Below are 24,945 nucleotides of genomic sequence, written 5' to 3'. Positions count from 1 at the left end.
TTGAGCCTGCAACCTGGGCATGTGCCCTGACTGGGAATCGAACTATGACCTCTCAGTCCATGGGATAACACTCAGTCCATTGAGCCACACTGCCCAGTAAAGAACACAATATTTTTTTAAAAAATTCATTTCTAACAGAAAACCCAAGTAGATGAAATTTGTTTTTTGGTTTTTTTTTTTTTTTTTTTTTTTTTGAGGTTAGAGAAAATAAAAAGAAAAGAAATGAAAGAATGTTATTTAAGAGTTGAAGACAGGCCCTGGCCAGTATGGCTCAGTTGGTTGGGTGTTATCCCCCAGACACCAAGGAAGTGTCGGTTCAATTCCCAGTCAGGGCACATGCCTAGGTTGCAGGTTCCATCCCCTGTAGGTGGTGTACAGGAGGCAGCTGATGATGCATCACTCTCACATCATGATTTTCTCTCTCTCTCCCCCTCTCCCTTCCTTTCTCTCTAAAAATCAATTATAAAAATCTTTAAAAATAATGAATCACAAAGTTGTTAATAAAAAAGTTGAAGATGAAAAAATCACAAAATATTGCTAATATTTAAAAAAACTAAATAAGTAGATTGATACACTATGTTCATAAATTAGAAAGCTCATTATTTTAATATGTTAATTTACCCAAATTGATATATAGATTCAATACAATGTCAATAGAAGTGCCAACAAGTTTCGTTGTGGAAATCAATAAGATTCTAAAATTTATATGTAAATGCAAAGATCTTGGAAGAGCCAAAGCAACATTAAGCAAAAACAAAGCTGGAGGGCTAACATTATCAGATTTCAAGACTTGTATTATTATGTTACAATGATTAAGATAGTGTGATAATTGTGTGATGATAGTCAAATAGACCAATGGGAAGAATAACATCAGCAAGGTGGCCACATAAGGCATCCTTTGTTCATATTCCTCTCTCAGCATCAATTTAGCATCCATCTACAGACCAAAGTGCCTCTGCGGAAGCTGTGAGTTCCAAGTAAGAGACTGTAAAACCCTGGTACAGTCTAAGAATGCAGAGAGTGGTTTTAAGAAGACAGGCTCGCACCCAGGCTGCTGACTTGCCTATTGCAGCCCAGAAACAGCTCTGTACTCCTTAAAATTCAACTATGGGCCCATTTAGTTTTGGTTCTGTCACTAGCACCATACACTATGGGAAAACTTTGCATTTGAATTATACTAAAGATCAAATAGACCTAAAAGACATACACAAAATATTCCATCCAACAACAGCAGAATATACATTCTTCTCAAGTGTCAATGGAATGTTCTTCAGAATAGATCACATGACAAGGTCACAAAACAAGTCTTATCAAATTTAAGAAGATTGAAATCATACCAAATATATTTTCCAACCACAATGATATGAAATTAGAAACCAACTACAGGAGGAAAACTGTAAAACTCACAAATATGTGGAAATGAAACAACATACTCTGAACAACCAATGGTCAAAGAAGAAATGAAAAGGAAAATCAAGAGATATCTTGAAACAATGAACACAGAAACACAACATACCAAAACTTAACGGATGCAGTAAAAAAGCTGTTCTTAGAGGGAAGTGATAAATGCTTACATTAAGGGAAAAAAGATCTCAAATAAAAAACCTAACTTTACACCCTAAGGAACTAGAAAATAAAGAACAAACTAAGCCCAAAGTTAGCAGAAAAAAAAAAAAAAAAACAACAAAGATAAGAGTAGAAACAAATGAAATAAAGACCAGAAAAATCATAGAAAAGATAAATAAAACTAAGAGCTGAGCCTGGCTGGTGTGGCTCAATGGATTGAGTATCAATCAGTCTCATGGACTGAAAGGTCCTGGTTCGATATCTGGTCAGGGCACATGCCTGGGTTGCGGGCTCAATCCCCAGTGGGGGCTGTGCAGGAGGTAGCTGATAGATGTTTCTATCTCTCTAAAAACAAACAAACAAACAAACAAACAAAAAATAACAAAAAAAAAAACACGAATAAAACACATTTAAAAAACAAACAAAAACACTAAGAGCTGACTTTTTGAAAAGATACAATTAATAAAACTTAACAAGAAAAAAAGTGAGAAGACTAAAATAAAATCAAATATGAAAGAAGAGACATTTTAACAGATACCACAGAAATATACAGGAACATAGAGACTACTATGAAAATTATATGCTAACAAATTTGATAACCTAGAAGAAATGGACAAATTCCTAGATACATACAACCTACCAAAACTGAATCATGAAGAAATAGAAAACTTGAACAGACCAATAATAAATACGGATATTAAATCAGTTATAAAATTCTCCCAAAACAGAAAAGCCCACGACTAGATGGCTTCACTGGTGAATTCTACCAAACTCTTCCAAAAATATAGAAGAGGGAGGAAACATTTCTTAACTCATTCTAGAAGGCCAGTATTATCCCAATATGAAAACAAGAAAAAGATAGCACAAGAAGACCACCAACCAATATCACTTATGAATACAGACATAGTAAATCCTCAACAAAATACTAGTAAATCAAATCCACCCACACATAAAAAGTATTGCATACCATGACCAAGTGGCATTTGTCCCAGGGATGTAATGTTGAGTCAACATACAAAAGTCAATCAATGTTATTCACAGTGTTGTTATTAGAATAAAGAACAAAAATCAAACCATATGATCATCTCAACAGATACAGAAAAAAACAAAAAAACAAATGATAACACTCAACCACCTTTTATAATAAAAGAGTTCAGCAAATGAAGAACAGAAGGGAACTTCCTAAACTTCATAAAGAGCATTTACCACATATCCACAGCTATTATCATACTTAATTCTGAAAGGCTGAAAGCTCCAGTCTGAGTACAGCAACAAGTAAAGGATATCTTCTTACCTCATTTCCACTCACTATTGTCCTATTGGTTCTATTAGCCAGGATAATTAGTCAAGAAACTAAAATAAAAGGTATCCAAATTGGAAAAGAAGTAAAAATATCTATTTGTGGATGACAATCTTGTACAAAGAAATCCAAATAAATCCTCGAATAAACTAATAAGTTCAGCAAGGATGTAAGATACAAAATCAAAATACTAGAATCAGCTGTGTTTTGGAACTGCTACAATTCCATGGGGGGAAAAAACACCTAATTTATAAAAAAGGGCAAAGAAACTGAACAGACATTTCTCCAAAGAAAACATACAAATAAATGGCTGACAGGTATATGAAAATGTGCTCAACATCACTCATCATCAGGGAAATGCAAATCAAAACCACAATGGAATATCACCTCATACCTATTATGATTACTATTATCAAAAAAATTCCAAAAATAAAAAGTATTATCAAGGATATGGAGAAAAGTAAACCCTTGTAAATTGTTGGTGGGAATGTACATTGGTGTTGCCACTATGGAACAATATGGAAGTTCTTCAAAAACTTAAAACTAAAATAACTATATTTTCTAGCAAGCCCACTTCTAGGAATATATCCAAAGAAATTGAATTTAGGATTATGAAAGGATGTCTACATTTCCATGTTCATTGCAGCATTATTCACAACAGCCAAGAGAAGCAACTTAAATCTCTACTGATGGATGAATTGATAAAAAATATGGTATATACATTCAGTAAAACATTATTCAGCCTAAAAATAAAGAAATTCTGCCATTTGCAACAACATGGGTGAACCTGAAGGACATTATTTTAAATGAAATAAGCCAGACACAGAAGACAAATACTACATGATACCACTTAAATGAAGAATCTAACATAGTCAAATTCATAAAAGCAAATAGTAGAATGATATTGCTGGGATCAGGAGGGAGGGGAGATGGAGAGGTAGTAGTCAAAGGGTACATAGCTTCAGTAAAAATAAAAATAAAAATAAATATAAAATAAGTTCTTCTATACACTTGTAATGAAGAATGTAAAAATTAAACTGAGAAAACAATACAATAGCATCAAAAAGAATAAAATACTTAGGAATAAATTTAACAAAGGAAGTTCAAGACCTGTACATTAAGAACTACAAAACATTGTTGAAATTAAGTAAATGAGACTTAAATAGATGGAAAGGCATCTGGTGTTCATGAATTGGAAGACTTAAAATTGTTAAATGGCATTATTCCCCAAACTAATCTACAGTTTCAATGTATTCCCTATCAAAATTCCAATTGCCTTTCTTTGCAGAATTTGACAAGCTAATCCTAAACTTCACATGGAAATGCAAGTGACCCAGAATAGCCAAAACAATGTTGAAATAGAACAAACTTGGAGTATTCAGTTCTCAATTTGAAAGCTTACTACAAAAATATACTAATCAAATGTGATACTGACATCAGAACAGACATATAGATCATAAGAATGGAGTTGAAAGTCTACAAATAAACCTCTAGCCAATTGTTTTTAGACGAAGATGTCAAGATAATTCAATGGGGGAAATAACAGCTTTTTAAATAAATGGTGTTGGGACAAACATGTATCTCTCCATGTAGAGGAGTGAATTTGAATCTCTAACTCACACTGCATAAAATAATGATCTCAAAGTGGGTAAAAGATCTAAATAAACGAGATAAGGCTATAAAACTCCAAAGAAAGTACTGATGTAAATCTTCATGACCTTGGATTAGGCAACAGTTTCTTAGACATAACACCTAAAGCACAAGCAGCCAATGAAAATATAGCCTGGACTTCATCAAAATTTTAAAAAGTTGTGCATTAAAAGGTACTATCAAGAAAGTGTAAGAGCAACTCACTATTTGCAAATCATATATCTGAAAAACATCTTGTATTCAGAATATATAAAGATGTCTTACAACACAACAAAAAGACAAACAACCCAATTAGAAAATGGGCAAAAGACTTAAATAGGCAGTTCTCCAAAAAAAAAAAAAAAGATACATAATGGCCAACAAGACACAAAAAAATGCCCGACATCATAGTCACTAGGTAAATGAAAATCAAAGCCACACTGAGATACCAATTCAGACCCGCTATCATAGCTATAGTTTTTTTTTTCCCTTTATTGATTTTAGAGAGAGAGGAAGAGAGGGATAGAAACATCAATGAGAGAACATTGATTGGCTGTCTCCTGCATGCCCCCCCTGGGGATCGGGCCCACAACTTGGGCATGTGTCCTGACCGGGAATCAAACTGGCGACCTCTTGGTGCATGGGTTGACGCTTAACCACAGTTTCTAACTGTTCCTCCCTCTCTAAAATCAATAAAGAAAATAAATTAATGAAAAATCAGTGTTAGCAAGGATGTGGAAAGAATGGAACCCTCATACATTGCTCCTGGGAATGTAAAATGATGCAGACACTTTGGAAAATAGTTTGGCAGTTCCTCATTAAGTAAAACATAGAATTACCATATAACTCTACAATTCTATTCCTAGTTATATACCCAAAAGAACTGAAACACCAGTGTTCAAATAAAAATTTGTATATATAAATCTTCATAGCATTATTCACAATACCCAAAGTTGGAAACAACTCAAATGTCCATCAACTGATGAATAACAAAAGGTGGTATATCCTTGCAATAGAATACTACTCAGCCATAAAAAGGAGTGAAGTACTGATACCTGCTGCATAATATTAAAATTATTATGCTAAATGACAGAAATCAGGCACAAAAGACCATATATTATATGATTCCATTGATATGAAATAGTCAGAATAGGCAAATTCGTAGAGACCAAGGAGATTAATGGTTGCTGGGGGCTGGAGAGAGGGGGAATGGGGAGTGACTGCTTAATGGGTATGGGGTTCCCATTTGGTATGGTGAAAAAGTTCTGGAACTAGATATTGGTGATGGTTGCACAACACTGTGAATTTACTTAATGCCACTGAATTGTAAACTTTAAAATGGTTAAATGGTAAATATGCTATGTGTATTCTACCAGAATAAGAAAAAGCATAAAATATAAAACAACTAGCCTTAAAAGTGTTTAAAGAACCCTAATAATATAAAAGTACAAAATATGAAACATTTAAGAAGTCAAAGTTAAACATATTGTTGATAGAATAAGAAAAAATGCTAAGAAAAAAACCTAATGCTCATTAATGTCAAGGAAAAATCTGAGATCTAGGCTAAAAGGAGGTAATGTAGTTAGTTATTAGCCTATATGTCTATTCTTATATAAATGGCTGATAGGGGCAGTTTTTCAAGCAGTGTGGATCCTAGCAAGGCTCAATTATGGTCCAACCCCGAGAACCTAAGTCATAGGCCAAGAATCCTCAAGCTGTTTCCCTTCAGCTCAACTCATTTCCAAACACAAAGGAAATTGCTCTTTAAAGTCAGGAAAGGCAAAAAATCAGAAGAATTGTACTCTAGCTCCCCATTCAGCTCAACACACTCATTTTCCCTACTTTAGTTTTCTCTGCATTTGTCAAGACTAAGTTGCAGAGGTCAAATACTTATTTCTTTGTAGTAGGGTAAATGTCCAGCAGAGGGAGATGTTAGGTTATCCCAGATTCTGCAATTAACATGGAATTCTAAACATGACCAAGAATTTTTACATAGAGCATTTTAAGAACTGGGTTAAGTTATTGAAATAACCTAAGTTTTACAATTCTCACCTGAAATTAAATAGATTAATACATTGTTTACAATTATCCATCTAAAACGTGAAAATTTCCAGTCTATTTAAAATATTCATTCACTGTGGCTGTATCCTCAATTCTGAATAGAGAAAATTAACTAAATATTTTGTTAGAAATCTAATTGTGTTTTACTTACTTGAATATAGCCGTTATAGATATATTGTATATTTTATCTTTGGTAGAAACATATGCAAATGTCTCTAAATCTGCTCAAAAACTTTTAAAAGAGAAATAAAATTATGGTGATTTTTAGTAACACATATAAAATTTCAAAACCTACTTCCACTTATTTATCTATATTTTAGAAAATTATTAGAGTGTACCTATTTTCCTTGCTGATTTTAAACAATCTCAAATATGTAAATCTGACATTTACCTTTAAAAATTCTTAAAAGTTCTTGATAGTTGCACAATCACACCATACAATTTTCTTTGCATATTCACAAATTCCTAGACTGGAAGAAAACAAGGTATGAGATAGGAGAGAAGCAAGTAATAATTTTATGACTATAATTTTCTAAAATTGTTATTATACAAAAGATAATCTTTACACAAATGTAAGAGCTTTAAGATTACTCATCTCATCCTTTTCCAAAACAGTTCTGGTTTTCAAAACAGCTTTAGTGATATAATTTAATAACCAAATTCATCCATTTAAAATGAAAAAAAATTTAGTGCCTTTTATTATATTTACAGAGTTTAGAATACCTTTATTATCTTGAAAAGAAACCTCATATTCATTAGCAGTCACTCCCTTAGTCCATTGGGGCTGCTATTACAGAATACCATATAGACTGGGTTACATATAAACAACAGAAATTTCTCACAGTTCTGGAGGCTGGGAAGTCCAAGATCAAGGTGCTGGCAGATTCAGCGTCTGGTGAGGGATGCTTCCTGGTCCACAGACAGCCATCTTCTTGCTATAACCTTACCTCTTTAAAGGAGCAAGGGAGCTCTCTGGGGCCTCTTTTATAAGGGCACTCATCCTAGTCATTAGGGCTCCACTCTCATGATCTAATGACCCCCAAAGGTCCTACCTTCAAATATGATCACACTGGAGATTAGGTTTCAACACATGAATTTGAGGAGATACAAACTTTCAGTCTATAGTAATCCCCATTATCTGTCCCTCTATCCCCATGAACCCTAGACTCAACTACTGTCTTTATAGATTTGCCTATTGAGCATATTTTCGTATACATGGAACCATTATTTCACTCTGCATAATGTTTTCGAGATTTGTCCACAATATGTATCACTTCATTCTGTGGCTGTTTTTGGCAAACAGTGTTCCATTATATGGAAATAACATATTTTCTTTATTCATTCATCAGTTGGCCATTTGGGTTGATTCCACTTACGGCTATAATGAATAATGCTGCTATGAACATTTGTATGTGTTTTTGTGAGGACATGTTTTCATTTCTGTTAGGTATATACCTATGAGTAGGACTGCTCAATCATATGGCATTTCCGTTTAAATTTTTGAGGAACTACCAAATTATATTCCAAAGTGGCTACACCATTTATAATCCAGTCAGCAATTGTTTAAATTTCTCTACATCCTCACTTATTTTTCTAATTATAGCCTTCTAATATGTGTGAAGTGGTATCTCATTGTGGTTTTGATTTGAATATACCTAGTGACTAATGCCATTGAGTATCTTTTCATTATTATCCATTCACATACTACTCTGGGGAGAAATATCTATTTGGGTCCTTTACCTATGTTTTAACTGGGTAGACTTTTTATTAGAGTTGTATGAGTTCTTAATGTATTTTGGATATTTACCCCTTATCTATGATTTGCAAATACTTTCTTCCATATTGTGCATTTTTTTGTCTACTTTCTTGGTAGTCTCATTTGAAGAACAAAGTTTTCAATTTTGAAGTTTAATTTATCAATTTTTTTTCACTCATCGTTTGTACTTTTGTAATCATAGCTACAAAATCACCAACTCAAGGACACAAAGATTTACTCCTATTTTTTGTCTAGGAATTTTAAAGTTTTAGATATTACATTTAGGTTTGTGATCCATTTTGATTTAATTTATATATATGATGTGACATATGGGCCCAACTAGATTCTTTTGCATGGGGATATCCCACTGTCCCAGCACTACCTTCTGAAAAGACTGCTCTTTCCCCGACTAAACTGTCGTGGCATCCTTGTTAAAAATCAAATTGAGCCCTGGCCGGTTTTGCTCAGTGGTTAGAGCATCGGCCTGCGGTCCGGAGAGACCCGGGTTCGGTTCCCGCTAAGGGCACGTACTTCGGTTGCAGTTTGTCCCCGGCCCTGGTTGGTCGTGCGGGTGGCAGCCACTCGATGTGTCCCTTTCACGTCGATGTTTCTCTCTCTCTCTCTTCCTCTCTCTCCCTCCCACTCTATCTGTACAAAAAATGGAAAAATGTCCTCGGGTGAGGATGAAAAAAAAAAAAATCAAATTGACCCTAGATGAATGGGTTTATTTCTGGACTCTCAATTCTATTCCATTGATCTATGTGTACCCTTATGCCAGTACAACACTGCCTTGATTAGTGTAGCTTTGTATTAAGCTTTGAAATTGGGAAGTGTGAGGCCTCCATCTTTGTTCTTCTTCAGAATTGTTTCAGTCATTTGTGGCACCTTGCATTTCCACTTAAATTTTAGGATCAGCTTGAATATTTCTGCAAAATGCCAGTTGGGAATTGATAGGTATGCACTGAAATTATAGATCAATTTGGTGGGTATTTTTATCTTAACTATAGTCAATCTTCTAATCTATTAATATGAAATGTCTTTGCATTTTATTTGTGTCTTTGATTGTTTTAGAGAGAGCGGGAGGGAGAGATAGAAACATTGATGTAAGAGAGAACCAATGATTGGCTGCCTCCTTCATGCCCCCTACTGGGGATTGAGCCTGCAACCTGGGCATGTGCCCCGACCAGGAATTGAACCAGGACTTCTCAGTCTATGGGATGAAGCTCAATCCACTGAGCCACACCAGCTAGGCTGCATTTATTAGATGTACTTTTACTTTCTTTAAATAATATTCTGATATGGTATATTGCATTGGTTAAACCAACCTTGCAGTTTGTCATGAAGTATAATCCTTTTCATATATTGCTGGTTTTGATTTTCTAGTATTTTCTTGAGCTTCTTGAATGTGTAGACTGTTTTTCATCAAATTTGGAGCATTATCAGTCATTATTTCTTCAACGTTTTTCTGTCCCTGTCTCCTCTTGTTATACCCATTAGGAGTGTTTGTATGCTTAATGGTGTACCATATTTCTTTAAGGCTCTATTCATTTTTCTTCACTCTTTTCTAATCCAGAATTTCCATCTGGATTTTATGTACTCTATCCTTTACTGATATTTTATTTTATTTTTGATGAGTCACTGTCATCATACATTCTTTTAATTAAATATGGCTTCTTTAACTTCTTTGAACATATTTATAATAGTTGTTTCTAAGTCCTTGTCTACCAAGTTCAACATCTGATCCCTTCCCCTTCAAAGACAATTTCTACTGTCTTTTCCTGTGTATGGGTCACATGTTTCTGTTTCTTTGCATGTCATAACTTTTTTTTTTTTTATCTAGACATTTCAAGTAATATTATGTAGCAGATCTGGATACTGATGGTCCTTGCTCTGAAAGTTTGTTGCTGTTGTTTAGTAACTTGGCTAGACTAAATCTGTAAAATCTATTCCCCAACAAGTGTGCAGCCTCTAATTTTCCTGTTAGGATTTTTTTTTCTTTTTATCTTTAAAGCTGGATTCCTAAGGGTCATCCCTTGGTCAGTGGTTTAGCAGTCAGCCACTGATTGGTCAGCATTGTGATTAAGCCATTGAATCAGTAAGAGTTTCATTTATTGTTGTTGGGTATGTGTGGCTTGGACCCTGCTTTCACACTTCAGGGTCTTTATAAGTTTGTCCTACATTTAGTCAAGAACTAATAGCAAATCAGTTTCCTCTCCAGTTGCTCCTGAGAGAATGAGGCCTTAGGTATGTTCACATTCTTCCATATCACCAGGCCACCTTTTCTGTCTCTTTCTCTGATCTCCCTGATAAGCTCCTGTATTGGTATCATCTCATACTTTTGGCCTGCACTAACTGTTAGATGATTTTTATTCTGGACTATCTGTCCCTACTTGGAGGCATAAATTGCTCCACAATCCAAATAAAGTTAGGCCTCTCAGGTGGGACAAAGGTGTTGTTAATCTTTGAGGTTTTCTCTGACCCCCTCCTTGGCAGAACCTCTGTATTATGGAACAATATCTGGGAGAGATTGGGAACTGCCACTTGGCTGCCAAGCCCACTGGAATACCTTTCAGAGCTGGGTGCAGCCACTAGCTCACAAGTTATAGCTTCCTTACTACTCTTACGGGTTTCACAGATTTTGAATAAATGGTTTTCAATTCATTATAAATCCTTTTAGCATTCTCCAGAGATTTCAAATGATTGTCTTTCCTAATTTTGACCAAGTAGACAGATACTTCTCTGGGGAGAAGTTCCACTGAGCTCTGCACATTGCCACCCAGTTCTCCACATTACAATTTTCAAATGACTGCAGAAACTGGTGATCAAGCTTGTGCATGTAGTCTACAAAGCTGATTATAAAGAGAAACATCATTCATTTCTAATTTTTTAAAGTGAAAATTAATGTTGAATTAAAAAAAATATATACTTTATTCTCCCTAATTACCCCAGGTAACAGAGTTGCCTATAAATAGATACAAGGGGGAAAGTACAGCGTATCAAAATTCAGTATTAAATAATACATGAACATACATGATATTAACTATGCTATTATATCCAGGGCTGGAATACTCATAAATGCTCAGGATGTCAAACTATTAAATAGGTGTTTATTCATTCAGCACTTTTTCCAGAAAGGCTCAGGCAAACTCTGTTAAAGTGCACATTACCTCAGTAAGCTACTGCCTTCTGGTTAGTCTTCAGTTGCATTTCTTTAAGTTATACTTTGATTGGATATACTTTAAAGGTAGGAAAATCTTTTATACCCTTTTTCCCCTTTTTTGGCTGTTCAATGAAATTTTAAAGATTTTTCTATCATTTTATATGTCAAACCTTTGAAAAATAGACATTAAAATCTAAACTTTAGCCCTGGCCGGTTTTGCTCAGCGGTTAGAGCGTCGGCCTGCAGTCCTGAGAGACCCGGGTTCGGTTCCCGCTAAGGGCACGTACCTCGGTTGCAGTTTGTCCCCGGCCCTGGTTGGTCGTGAGGGTGGCAGCCACTCGATGTGTCCCTTCACATCGATGTTTCTCTCTCTCTGTTCCTCTCTCTCTCTCCCACTCTACCTGAACAAAAAATGGAAAAATGTCCTCGGGTGAGGATAAAAAAAAAAAAAAAAAAAAAAATCTAAACTTTACCAGACAGAATCAAAAGGCAAAGTACTTAAGTTACTTCCAAGGTCATATAATTCATTAAGAACAAACCTAGAACTAGAAGCAATGGAAGGACTCCTTGACACTGAGCCTTCAGTTCTGCACACAAAATCTAGTTAGATAAACTAATATTCCTCCTGGTAAGCTGAAAAAAAATTGTTTTCCTATGACATACTTAAAAGTAGACTTTAATTTATATGTACTATTATGCTCCTTGGGAAGATATATTTTTCTGAGTATTATAAAAATAAAGCATTGATAATTCTGGTCAACAAAACATTCTGTTAAACACTGTTGTCAACTGTCTTAGTCAGATCATGTTGCTATAACAAAAATGCCACAGACTTGGTGGCTTAAAAAAAAACAAATGAATTTCTCACAATTCTGGAGGCTGGAAGTCCAAGATCAGAGTGCCAGCATGTCAGGTTCTGGTGAAAGCCCTTTTCTTAGCTTGTAGACAGCTCCCTTCTTGCTATATCCTCACATGGTAGAGAGAAAGGTTATATCTGTTATAAAGGCACTAATCCTATTCATGAGGGCTCCAGCTTCATGATCTCATTACCTGCCAAAGTCCTTGCCTCCACATACCATCACACTGGAGGTTAGGGCTTTAACATATTAATATGGGGGAGGGGGGGGATACAAGCCTTCAATTCACAGCATCCACATTTATTAGAAATATAATTTTACATGACTCTATATTTAAAAATCCTCAAAATTTAATGAAAAGTAGTATCAATTGAGAAGAAATCTTAAAAATACAATGCCAATTTTAAAGAATACGTTTTTCTTTCTAGTAAACCATTTTGTGATATAAAAGGTAAAAAAAAGAATTTCTACTATGTCAATAAAAGTTATGTGAGGCACCACAGATTTATCTACTTTTTTTTCCAGATCACCCCAAAGACAAAGAGGTAAAAGAGTGATGAGAAAAAGGAAAATAAAATGTTAGAAATCTAGCAAAAACTTTAGCATTGAACATTAAGTCAACATTTATAACATCAACAATTTTACACAAATACTGGGTAAAGAAAGTATTATTTTGTACAATTGGGATAATAAACAAAATTTTATTTTTCTTGACATCCTTTCTACCAAAACAAAGTAGTTATTTTTATATAAATCTTGTTTTACTTTGCCATAAAGATTCTACAAAAAGAAGTTTTCAAATAACTAGGTTTGACTCATTTGAATAGCCATAAATCTAATATTCTATTAACATATGTTTTTATTGATTTTAGAGAGAGAGAAAGGCAGAGGGAGAGAGAGAAGTACTGATAGGTTACCTCCCACACATGCCCCAACGGGGACCGAACCCATAACCTGGGTATGTGCCCTGGCCAAGAATCAAACCAGCAACCTTTTGGTGCGTGGGGCAATGCTCAACCAACTGAGCCACACTGGCCAGGCCCATATATCTAATCTTAAATAATTAAAACATTGATTGAGAAGAAAAATTGGACAAAGAGGTGCCCAGGGAATAATTTTTTGTTGCTGCTGTTAATTCTCACCTGAGGACATTTTTTCCATTGATGATTAGAGAGAGAGTGGAAGGGAAAGAGGTAGGGAGGGAGGGGGGGGAAGAGAGAGAGAGAGAGAGAGAGAGAGAGAGAAACACTGAGGTGAGAGACACATTGATTGGTTGCCTCCCACCGGGGTTGGGGATTGAACCTGCAACCCAAATACATGTCTTTGACCAAGAACCAAACCAGTGACATTTTGGTGCACGGTCTGATGCTCTAACCATAGAGCAACACAGGCCAGGGCACCCAGGGAATAATTACTGAATAAATGACAAACCTAAGGGAAACATTTTTTTCTTCTAGAATGTAAACTTAAGTTTAGAAAAACTTCTTTGATAATCTGAATTTTGTTAGGAGTTACATAATCACATCCCTTCACATAATTGCAAGTTCTATATGATCTTAAAGACAGAAATATAATTTTCTGAAAAACAATATGGAAAGGTATTTGAAGTACAAATTTAGAAACAAGAAGATAGCGGTGTATGTTAAAACGGTACTCGCCTCCTCCCACAACCACATCAAAATTACAACTAAACTACAGAACAACCATCATTCAGAACCGCCTGAAATCTGGCTGAATGAAAGTTCTACAACTAAGGAATTAAAGAAGCCACATCGAGACTTGTAGGAGAGGTGGAGGTGCAAAACAAGCTGGTCTCACACCCATGTGTGGCGGTTTTAAACTGGGAGGGATATCTTGGCTGTGTGGGTCCCCCCTGAGGAGCAAGGAGTCCCAGTCCCAAACCAGACCCTTCAGCCAAGGGTTCCAGTGCCAGGAAGAGGAGTCCACGTATCTGGAGATTGTGGATGAGTGGCACAGAAGCTGCTGGAGTCCCAGGTAATTCCTTTTAAAGGGCTTGCACACATATTTACTCAGACTCACTCACTCTGAGCTCCAGAGTTGGGGCAGCAGCTTGACTGGAACTAGGGATATACGAGGAGGAACTAACTTCTCTGGCATTAGGGAAAAAGCTAGGGGGACAGATTTCTCCCAGAAAACAGTGCTGGCAGAGGCCATTGTTCCTTTGCTGAGCCCTCCCCAACAGAGAGCGGCAGACAGGCAGGCACCATATCTGTCTCCATCAACTTGGCTCAGTCTTCACCCAGCCCTGGTGATTCCCAGATCCTGCCCCACCCAACATGCAGGTCCACTCAAACTGTTTCCAGTGGCTTTTCCATAGGAATGACCTGTCTTGGGTCATGCTTCAGATTTTCCTAAAATCCCTCTAACAAGCAGCAACTGGCCTCAGTGTACCCTGTACCCGTTACTAAGCAGTTCCAGGCCAGGCATTAGTGGCAGCCTGCCTTGGTTCACAGCTTGGCCTCCCCAGGCACCTCCAAGCACAAGTAGCAGCCATCTGCAGATCACTCTGTAGCTTGTGCTGGTAGCCCCAGGCAGGGCACAGGCAGTGGCTGACTTTGCACCTCCCTGGAGGCCTCAGAACCAGTTCACCCGGTGATCAGCTTCAGACCACACCTGATTACAACCCTACCACCTTCATGAGCAACACACTCAAGGGGCAGACTTGATGAGCACCAAAGCCCCACTGAAGCAAGTCCTGCTCCATAGGGTCAGCTCCTACACAGCTGCTCTCTGGCTATAGTCACAGGTGGTCCTCACAGATGACTGGCCTGGAGGTCAATCTGTCACAGTGATGCCAACAATCAAGGCTCGACTACAACAGGACTATGTACACAGTCCACACAGGGGTCCACCTGATGTGCTCAGCTCAGGTGACTGGGGAGGCTGAACCACTGGGCCCTAGAGGAAACCTACTATACAATGCCACTCTACCAAGTCTGGGAGACATAGCAGCTCTTCCTAATACACAGAAACAAACATAGGGAAGCAGCCAAAATGCAAACACAAAGAAACATGTTGCACATGAAAGAACAGGAGAAATATCCAGGAAAAGAACTAAATAAAATGGAAGCAAGCAAACTATCAGATACAGAGTTCAAAACAACAGTTATAAGGATGCTCAAGGAATTTACTGAAAACTTCAAGGAACTTAGTGAGAAATCAACAGCATAAAAAAGGACCAGCCAGAAATAAAGGATACACTAACTGAAATAAAGAATAATTCACAGGGAATCAACAGTAGAGTAGAGGACACCAAGAACTAAATCAAAGACTTGGAATATGAGGAAACAAAAAACACCCAATCAGAACAGCAAAAAGAAAAAAGAACCCAAATATATGAAGACAGTGCAAGGAAACTCTGGGACAATTTCAAGTGTACCAACATTCACATCATGAAGGTGCCAGAAGGAAAGAGAGAGCAAGAAACTGAAAACCTATTTGAAAACATAATGACAGAAAACTTCCCTTACCTGGTGAGAGAAATAGACTTACAAGTCTAGGAAGTACAGAAAGTCCCAAACAAGATGAATCCAAAGAGGCCCACAACAAGACACATCATAATTAAAACACAAAAGATGAAACACAAAGAGAATCTTAAAAGCGGCAAGAGAAAAGCAGTTAGTTACAAGGACGCTCCCATAAGACTGTCAGCTGATTTCCAAACAGAAACTTTGCAGGCAGAAGGGAGTGGCAAGAAATATTAAAAGTAATGAAAACAAAGACGTACAACCAAGATTACTCTACCCAGCAAAGCTATCATTTAGAATCGAAGGTCAGATAAAGAGCTTCCCAGACAAGAAAAAGCTAAAGGAGTTCATCACCACCAAACCAGTATTACATGAAATGTTAAAAAGTCTTCTTTAAGAAGAAAAAAAAGATAAAAAGATAAAAAAATATGAACAATAAAATGGCAATAAATACGCATCTATCAATAATTGAATCTAAAAATAAAAATAAACACACAAGCAGAACAGAAACAGACTCATAGATACAGAGAACATTTTGACTGTAGCAGGATGGGAGGGGACTTGGGGGGATGGGTGAAAAAGGTGAAGTGATTTAAAAGTACAAATTTGTAGTTATAGTGTAGTCATGAGGGTGTGAAGTACAGCATAGGGATTACAGTCAATAATATTCTAATAACTATGTATGGTGTCAGATACGAGATTTTTTGGGATGGTCACTTAATAAGTTTTATGTCTAATCACTGGGGTATACACCTGAAACTAATATAATATTGTATGTCAACTGTAATTTAAAAATTAAAATGATTTAAAAAACAAACAGCAACATTACACACCATTAAAATACTACTTTGAAACATTTTCTTCATTTGGCTTCCAGCACACCAGTCCCTGACTTTCCTTCTGGCTCACTGTAGGGTCCTTCTCAGTCTTTTGCCAGTTCCTCTCCTTCTCAGCTTTTTAATGTTGGCACACCCCAAAGCCCAGACCTGCCACCTTTTCTTTCCCAACTGTACTAAATGATCTCATCCAATGTTGTGGCTATTCACTAATAACTCCCAAATTAATCTTGCCAGTCCCAACTTGCACCTTGAAATCTAGACTTGGATATTCAACTGACTACTCAGCATCTGCAACCTGACATGGCCACAGTAGAACTCCCGATTCCACACTCCTCCACATCAGTTCCTCCTCTAATATGCATCCTCTCTGCACTCCAGAATTCACCTGGTTGTGCAGCCAAAAACCCAAGTGTCATCCTTTACTCATCTCTTTCCCTCTTCTTATGCTCACGTTATCAGCAGATCCTATCTTCTCCACCTTTAAAGTAGAGCCTGAATCCAATATCTAATGATCTCCTCCATATCAACAACACTAATTTAAGACTCTTGCCTGGAACACTTTAATAACCTAACTGGTCTCTCTGTTTTCACCCTATATCTTCTTCAGTCTAACCTTCACACTGCAGTTCCATATAGGTAAATCAAATTATATCATCCCTCTGCTCTCAATCCTTCTAATGGCTTCCCATTACATATCCATTCTGGGCTGTAAGGACCTTCATGAACTACTCTCTGGACTTTTCTCATTTCATTCTTCTCCCTTAATCACTATGTTTTAATCTTCCTTGCCTCTCTGCTCTTCTTTAAACAGGCCAAGTTAAGTTAATATTTTTAAGCCTTTCTTTAAAAATAGTGTTCATTGTGTTTCTTATTTAAAAAGTGGTATATACTCATTGTAGAACACTGGGAAATAACTGGCGGTAACATTTTGTTATTTTTCCTTCCAGTTTTTCTTTTAATGCTTACATTAAAAAGTCACTATTAAAACATTACATTATGAGCATTTCCACATTCTATGAACATTTACTATAAGCATTTTTTTTTTTTTTTTTGGTACATGCCCCTAGTGGGAACCAAACCTGGGACTCTCTGGTCCACAGGCCAACGCTCCAACCGCTGAGCAAAACTGGCCAGGGCTACTGTAAGCATCTTTTTAAAAGCCTTTTCACTTGCCTTTACCTCTGCCCAGAATGCTCTTTCTCCAAATATTCACATGGCTCATACCCTTATCTCATTAGGTCCTCTGCATGTCACATCCTCTCTAACCACCTTATCTAAAATAACAACCTTCTCAACATTCTCTCTATTCCTTGCCTTCTTTCTCTCTCTCTCTCTCTCTCTCTCTCTTTCTTTTTTTGTACGTGCCCAGAACGGGAACGAAACCCAGGACTCTGGTCCGCAGGCCGAAGCTCCAATTGCTGAGCCAAACCAGCCAGGGCGTTGCCTTTTCTTTACAGCTCCTGATTTTACATATTTATTTACTTTTTTTTATCCTCACCTGAGGACATCGGGAGGGAGAGAGAGAGGAAGAGAGAGAGAAACATCAATGTGAGAGAGACACATTGACTGGTTGCCACTCATACGACCCCAACCAGGGCCGGGGACAAACTGCAACCGAGGTACGTGCCCTTAGCGGGAACCGAACCCGGGACTCTCTGGACCACAGGCCAACGCTCTAACCGCTGAGCCAAACCGGCCAGGGCTATTCACATTTTTATTGTCTGTCTTCTCCAGTGAGATATACTAAATTCCACAAAAGCCGATACTGTGTCTTGGTCACAGCTGTATAGCACACAGAATACCTGGTACCTAGTAAGCTCAATAAACGTACTAAATAAAAAAATGGATTGATAAATGGGATTCTATTTTGAACATTATCCAATAATATAGTTTAAGGTTTTGTTTTGCTTTAAATGAAAACAAAGAAACACAAAAATGTGCGCCCTAAAATAAAAAATTCAGTTTGATTTCTCTCAAATGATATGAATTTTATTAAAAGAGAGTTAGTTATTCAGTACCACTGAAGCAAATTTTTATAGTTACTTTGCAGCAAGATATTCTACCTATTATAAAATTTTTAAAAGGCTTCAAAATTATTCCTGAAAATAAAGTTGCAATTAGTGCCTAAATGCTTAAAAATGGGCTATATGCATATATACACACACAATAGAGCAGTTTCATGAAATCAAACCAGTTATAAATAGGAATGTCTTGATTATCTCATAATTCTCTCTCCTTCCTTCTCTTATTAAATTGCTACCAGTGAAGATGAAGGAATCAACCAACTGCTTATTAACTTGGTGTTGGTGCTGTTGCTCAGTCAGAAAAATGGCAGTATCCATAGAGGTTTCATAGAGGCAGCAGAGTATTTTGCATAATTATGTCTGTGGCTTAACTGCCCACTGTATATTTCCTGCTGTCTTCCATCAAGGCAGCTTATACTCCACAAGAATGTGAAAAATTCCACCACATAATGGATATATCTTTCCATATATAGTTTGGTGAAAGGCAGAGTCTGATCATGAAATCATTTTCACTAGTGTATTAAAGAATCTAGATTCTGAGAAACAAAGTTAGCCACATCAAAGCTCTCCTGAGCCATGATCAAAGGCCAGTCTAAGCACTCCCTGAGGATGGCAGTCTGTTGGTAAAAAGTATATGGAAACTCAAGGTTAGCCACTTGGCCTTGCTGGCAACAATGAAGAAATTTAGTCCAGTATTTTTGGTTTGTTTCTGTCAGCATTCATTTCATGTTGATCATGGGGTTTATGCTGTCTGATCAGGGGACAGAAGAATGATGAATACTACTTTGTATGAAAAGTTGCAGGCCTTGTAAGCCCTCTGAAAATAAATAGTCCATATACTTGTTCCATTTCTTTCCCTGTAGGCACAAAAAGGGAAAAATTATTTATTGAATATTTAATATGCTTATTCTCTACCTTCTCTTCTTTGTCTAGGAAAAGTTCCCAATGTTCTGGGTACACATAACAGAGTTATCTCAGAGGAGACAGGATCATAACTGGAACTTAGTCACTAAGTAATAGTCAAACCAGAAAGTACCCAAAGTTTAAGGGCTAAATGTTCCTTTCATTATACTGGCAAAAAAATGTAGCTGTCCAACTGAGTAAGAACTGTGAAATGAAAATGGGTCATCACTCCCACCCTCTAGGAATTTGGCATCTAAAACAGATAATACAGGAGTAGACATTATTATATTACTGACTGTATTAAATATGTACACAGCAGAATTTCTATAATAATGAGACAACTGTCTGGGTTTGTTAAATTAGCCTTATTATAATCACACTTTGAATATATGTAACTGTACTCTAAAATGAGACACAAGGTCACAATAGCAAGAGTCAAATTACAAGTAGTTATATTTTTAGAGAAGACTATAGAGGGTATAGTGTCAATAAATTCACATAAAAGTCATAGGAATGAATTCAGAAGGTAAACAATTCACTTTGACTGTGGAGGCAGCAGACTTAAGATTTGGGAAAAAGTGAAGGTATAAATTCTTTTGGTGAAATGAAGCTGTGTGAAATCCCAGAATATGATAAAATAAATTTATTTACCCGAATGGAGCTCATGTTTACTGTCCTTTCTTCTGGGCATTCCTTTAAGAAACAAGAAACAAAAACAAAATAAAGAAATGTGACTATATGGGGATGGAAATACTTAGCAAAAATTACCCGAAAATTAAGATGGCTCTTCACTGATTCATTTACTACATTCTATTCCTACCACCACTCTTAGATTCATTTTGAATGAACACCCACTATAACCATCCATATTTCCTCCTAACAGCACAAACAAAAGGAAAATAAAACCACAGTGGATAAAGTGAGAACCATTTTGCTAGTCCATGACCTCATTAAAAAAAATTCTCTGTTCAGCCACTGGGGTGGAGATAGACGATATCAGAGAGAAGGCCTTTCCTGAGGAACAGTATATCCAAACTGAGTATTAAAGGATAAGGAGGAAATGTGGTGAAATAGTCTGTGAACACAGTAGATTCTATAAAACTGTTCTTTATGAAAACTCACACCTAAGTGATCCCATTTATTCCCTGGCCTTAACTATCACCTACTGTTTTTCACTGAAAAGTCATCAATTCTAACAAACAATATATTTTATACACTACTAAAAAAAAAACAAAAAAAACTACCTGTTAAACTATATATGTAACACAAGGCTTTCTCAATACTTAGAATTTAAAATTTCATAATGATTATAATGAAGATCTGTTTTAGATGCTTTAGATATAGGCAGATTTTGATCATATATCATTTTTTAAAATTTATCTTTATTGTTGAAAGTATTACAGAAGTCCCTCCCCCCACTGACTTCCTCCTCCTGTTCCCGCCCCTAATCATGTATCATTTTTATAAACATGAAATCATAAATATATACAAAGTGGTGAAAATATTTCTAAAACCTCACATTCAGAGTCCAACACTTCTGAATTATTTTATATGCAAGAGTTGTGGATATCTCAGTTTGTTTACACAATAGCACCCTCTGTGCCAGAGTGCTGATGATGCAACATTTCTTAAAAGAACGAAAAGCTACTGGTGCAGAGGCCCAGTTACATAAAGCTAACCTACTTTTGGCTCCTGTTTCAAGTCCATAACATGCTTCACCGCTCCCCTCCCTTCTTCCTCCAAGCCATTTGGTTTTTGAGACTTAAACAGTGCTCCAATAGTCTCTAATTTCCCCCTCAAGCTGCTGACATCCATTCTGCAAGGTTTGATTCTGGCAATCTGCCTGTGCACACTCCAAAACAGCAAATGACAACTATTTCATGATGTTGCCTGGCTGACATCTTCAATCAGAAGAAGCACCCTGATCTTTGAGAGGTTAAAAAATGAAAAAATTGTGTTCTTGGAACTGATGACATACAGTCCATGTTGATGAATTCCTCATTTACATCTCTAGTTCCCAATTCCTATCCTGACTGCCAAGCACCTATTTCAAACAGCCTACTTACACTTCTTCTTGGATGTCTGACAGGCATCTCACACTTAAGTAGGTCAAAACAGAATATGATTCTCAACTTGACTTCCCCCCACCCCCCGGACCAAATAACCTCTCCTGTTCTTTCATCAGTATTCCTCTTATTAACAAATAGAACCACCATCAACACAGATGGTCAATTCAAAAAACTCAAAAGTCCTTTTCTTTTTCTCATTCCCACTTCTAAACAAGCTATCATCCAGTACTATCTGTTCTACCTCTGCAACATATCTCAAATCAGCCCACTTCTTTCCATCTCCATTACCACCACAAATCACTATTAGTATCTCTTGTCTAGACTTCACCAATAGCCTCCCAGTTGGTGCCTCCGCTATAACTCAGGCCTCCTTCATAACTCTATCCTCTGTGAAAAAGCCAAAGTGATCTCTATTAAATATCAACTAAGACCACACTACAACTGTTTTTAAAATCTTTCAACTGTTTCCCATGGCACTCCTAACAGACCTGTAAGACAGATGGCTCCTGTGTCTCTCCAACCTTATTTCATTTCATTCTCTCTCTTGTTGTTCCTTAAGCTCTAAATCAAACTAGCCTTCCTTTTTTTCTTGAACCCCTTGATCCATTTTACTGTTTCAGTGCCTGGAATGCTCTTCTTCCAGCTATTTCTAGGCTGACTTATTCTCATCTTTTAGAAGAAATCTCAGGTTAAATGTCACCTCCTCAAAAAGGCCTTTTGAACACCCATCCTTGACAACACTGCAGTCACTCTCTCTCACTCCACCCTGTTTTTGTCCTTCAAAGTCTTTCTCAAAATTTAAAATATTTATATCTACTTATTTCATTACTTGGTTATTGTTTGTTCTCATTAGCATATAAACTCCATTGGGGCAGAGACAATATCTATCTTCTTAACCACTGTATTCCTAGTGCAAGCATAGTGGACACTAAATAAATATTTGTTGAATGAATAAACAAAGAAACAACTAGCTATTAGTTCAAAGGTAATTTGTGATAAGAAAACCTAGAGGTTCAGAATTTCCTGAAATGTAGGCTCTACAAATATTCAAAATATATTTCAACTCAAGAAGTGAGCTTCACTTTTTGATACTGAGAACTGATTGGTCAAATTAAATTTCCTGAATTATCCTTAAAAATCTGGCTAATTTGAAATATTTATATAACTCAATAATTTATAACTCAATAAAACTGCCAGAATTAAATTATACTAACACGTACGGTACCAGAGATTATTTTTGCCACCTCAAAAGTAAGATACTTTGATAGTGAGCTGTTAGTTAGTGATAATCAGAGCTCAAAACGCACTATCTTAAAGAAAAGATTGGCATTAAAGTCTAATGTTTTCAGAACCATACAGAAACATCATCAATTATAAAAATAGAAGTTTTACCTTCTGCTAAATGTACTCTGTGCCACTAGAATTTATCCTTCCAGAACTAACCTTTCTTAAATATTTACAAACAATTTTCTGATTTAAAAGAATATATCAATTCCCGATCACCCAAAACAACTTTGCTAACCTATGACAACCTGATAATAGTTACTACTTTAGAGACTGAGTCTTAAAACTAAGACACACACACTTAAAAAGAAAAAAAATAATTGACTTATAAAAATAAATTCTACTTAATCTATGATTCATTACACATTTTTCCAAGGAAGTATTAGATACAACTGTGTTGACAGGGTATAGAGAAACTGACACCCACCCACTGTTAGTGGTAATGTAAACTGGTATAACTTCTACTGAAAGCAATTTGACAATACCTAATAAAATTAAAAAGATATATCTTTTTAAAAAATCCTCACCCAATGATATGCTTATTGATTTTAGAGAGGGGGAAAGGGAAGAAAAGAGGGAGAGTGAGAGAGAGGGAGAGTGAGAGAGAGAAACATTGATGTGAGAGAGAACATTTACTGGTTGCCTTCTGTACGTGCCCTAACCGAGGATGAAACATGCAACCTAGGTATGTGTCCTGACTGGGAATCAAACCCACAACCTTTAGGTATATGGGGCAACTCTCCAACCAACTGAGCCACACTAGCCAGGGCAAAAGATATACCCTTTAGAAAGCAATTCCACTTGGAGCAATTTTATCCAACAGACATACCTGCATATGTTCAAAATGGTGCATGTAGTTCAAGAATATTCATTAGAGTATAGTTTAATAACAAGACTAGAAACAACTTAAACCCTCAACTTATAAGTTATATGCTTAACTTATGTTAGATCCATACAATAAAATACTACAGTGACATCAAAAAGAATGAGGCAGCCCTTTATGTACAAATATGAAACAAAAGCCAAGGTATTAAGTAAAAAAAATCATGAGGCAGAAAAGTATAGTGTATAGTGGTGAAAAATATAATTTACACAGAAATACACAATATGTTTCTAGAAGGATATTAAAGAAACTGAGAGCAGTTGTTATATCATAAAAAGTGTCCATGTGGAGTTCCACTTCTAGGATGAGATCATGACAAATTCTGTGGACCCACTTCCCAGCAAAATGGGCAAAGCTGGAAAAAACTATTTTTTAAATCCAGCATTTAAAGTCTCTGGAAATTGTCCTAAGGGCACACAGCAAATATAAAAATATTTATTCAGGAAAATCTACTAAAATTCCATAAGAATAGCAAGTGTTTGGTGTATGTGAGCCATGACCTGTTCCTTCCTAGTGAGTGTGGCTGAGAGGTCAAGGCTGTAAATGCCTACATTAAAAATAAAGAAAGATCTCAGTTCAATAGTCTAATCCACAGCCGTAGGAGACAAGAAGCAGGAGAATGAACTAAATTCAAAGCAAGAAAGAAGTAAACAATAAAGATCACAGCAAAAGTGAATGAAATAAAGAATATAAAAACAGCGAGTCTCACAATTCCTGATTTAAAAACTTTCTAAAATGTTACAGTATTTAAAATAGTGTGGTACTGGCATGAAGACAAGCATATAGATCAGCGTAACATAACGGGGAGCTCATAAATAAACCCTCATGTATATGGTCAAATGATCTTTGACAAAGGTGTCAACACCACTCAATGGGGAAAGAATAGTCCCTTCAACAAATGGTGCTGGGAAAACTGGATATCCGCATGCAAAACTATAAAGTTGGACCCTTACTTTACACAAAATATACAAAAATTAACTCAAAATGGATTAAAGACAATGTAAGACTTAAAATAGGCAATGGGACTACATCAAACTTAAATCTTCTATGTATCAAAGGAACCAATCAACAGAATGAAAAGGCAATTTCTGGAATGGGGGAAAATATTTGTAAATCATGTATCTGA

The 24,945-nt window shown here is 36.4% G+C and overlaps 1 protein-coding gene across 3 annotated transcripts in view; it reads right to left on the bottom strand.

The window, feature by feature from the left end:
* Positions 1–7,006: 7,006 nt before the first annotated feature.
* CENPI (centromere protein I) overlaps positions 7,007–24,945 on the bottom strand; it is a 59,614-nt gene continuing 41,675 nt past the window's right edge. The window contains exons 20-22 of one of the 3 annotated variants that reach the window (XM_036271480.1): positions 20,235–20,276; positions 19,465–19,537; positions 7,007–7,026 (exon numbers count right to left, since the gene is read on the bottom strand). In XM_036271480.1, coding sequence (XP_036127373.1) covers positions 7,022–7,026; positions 19,465–19,537; positions 20,235–20,276 — 120 coding nt within the window. In that variant the 3' untranslated portion in view covers positions 7,007–7,021. Of the gene's footprint in view, positions 7,027–18,730; positions 19,538–20,234; positions 20,277–24,945 lie in introns of those variants that run through there. The other 2 variants (XM_036271479.1, XR_004960645.1) reach the window with 2 other exon arrangements.

This window comes from Molossus molossus, unplaced genomic scaffold (assembly GCF_014108415.1).
Source record: "Molossus molossus isolate mMolMol1 unplaced genomic scaffold, mMolMol1.p scaffold_m16_p_2, whole genome shotgun sequence".
Classification (NCBI taxonomy): domain Eukaryota; kingdom Metazoa; phylum Chordata; class Mammalia; order Chiroptera; family Molossidae; genus Molossus; species Molossus molossus.
Note: the sequence above shows the minus strand (reverse complement) of the source record. Positions and strands in the feature narration are given on the sequence as shown.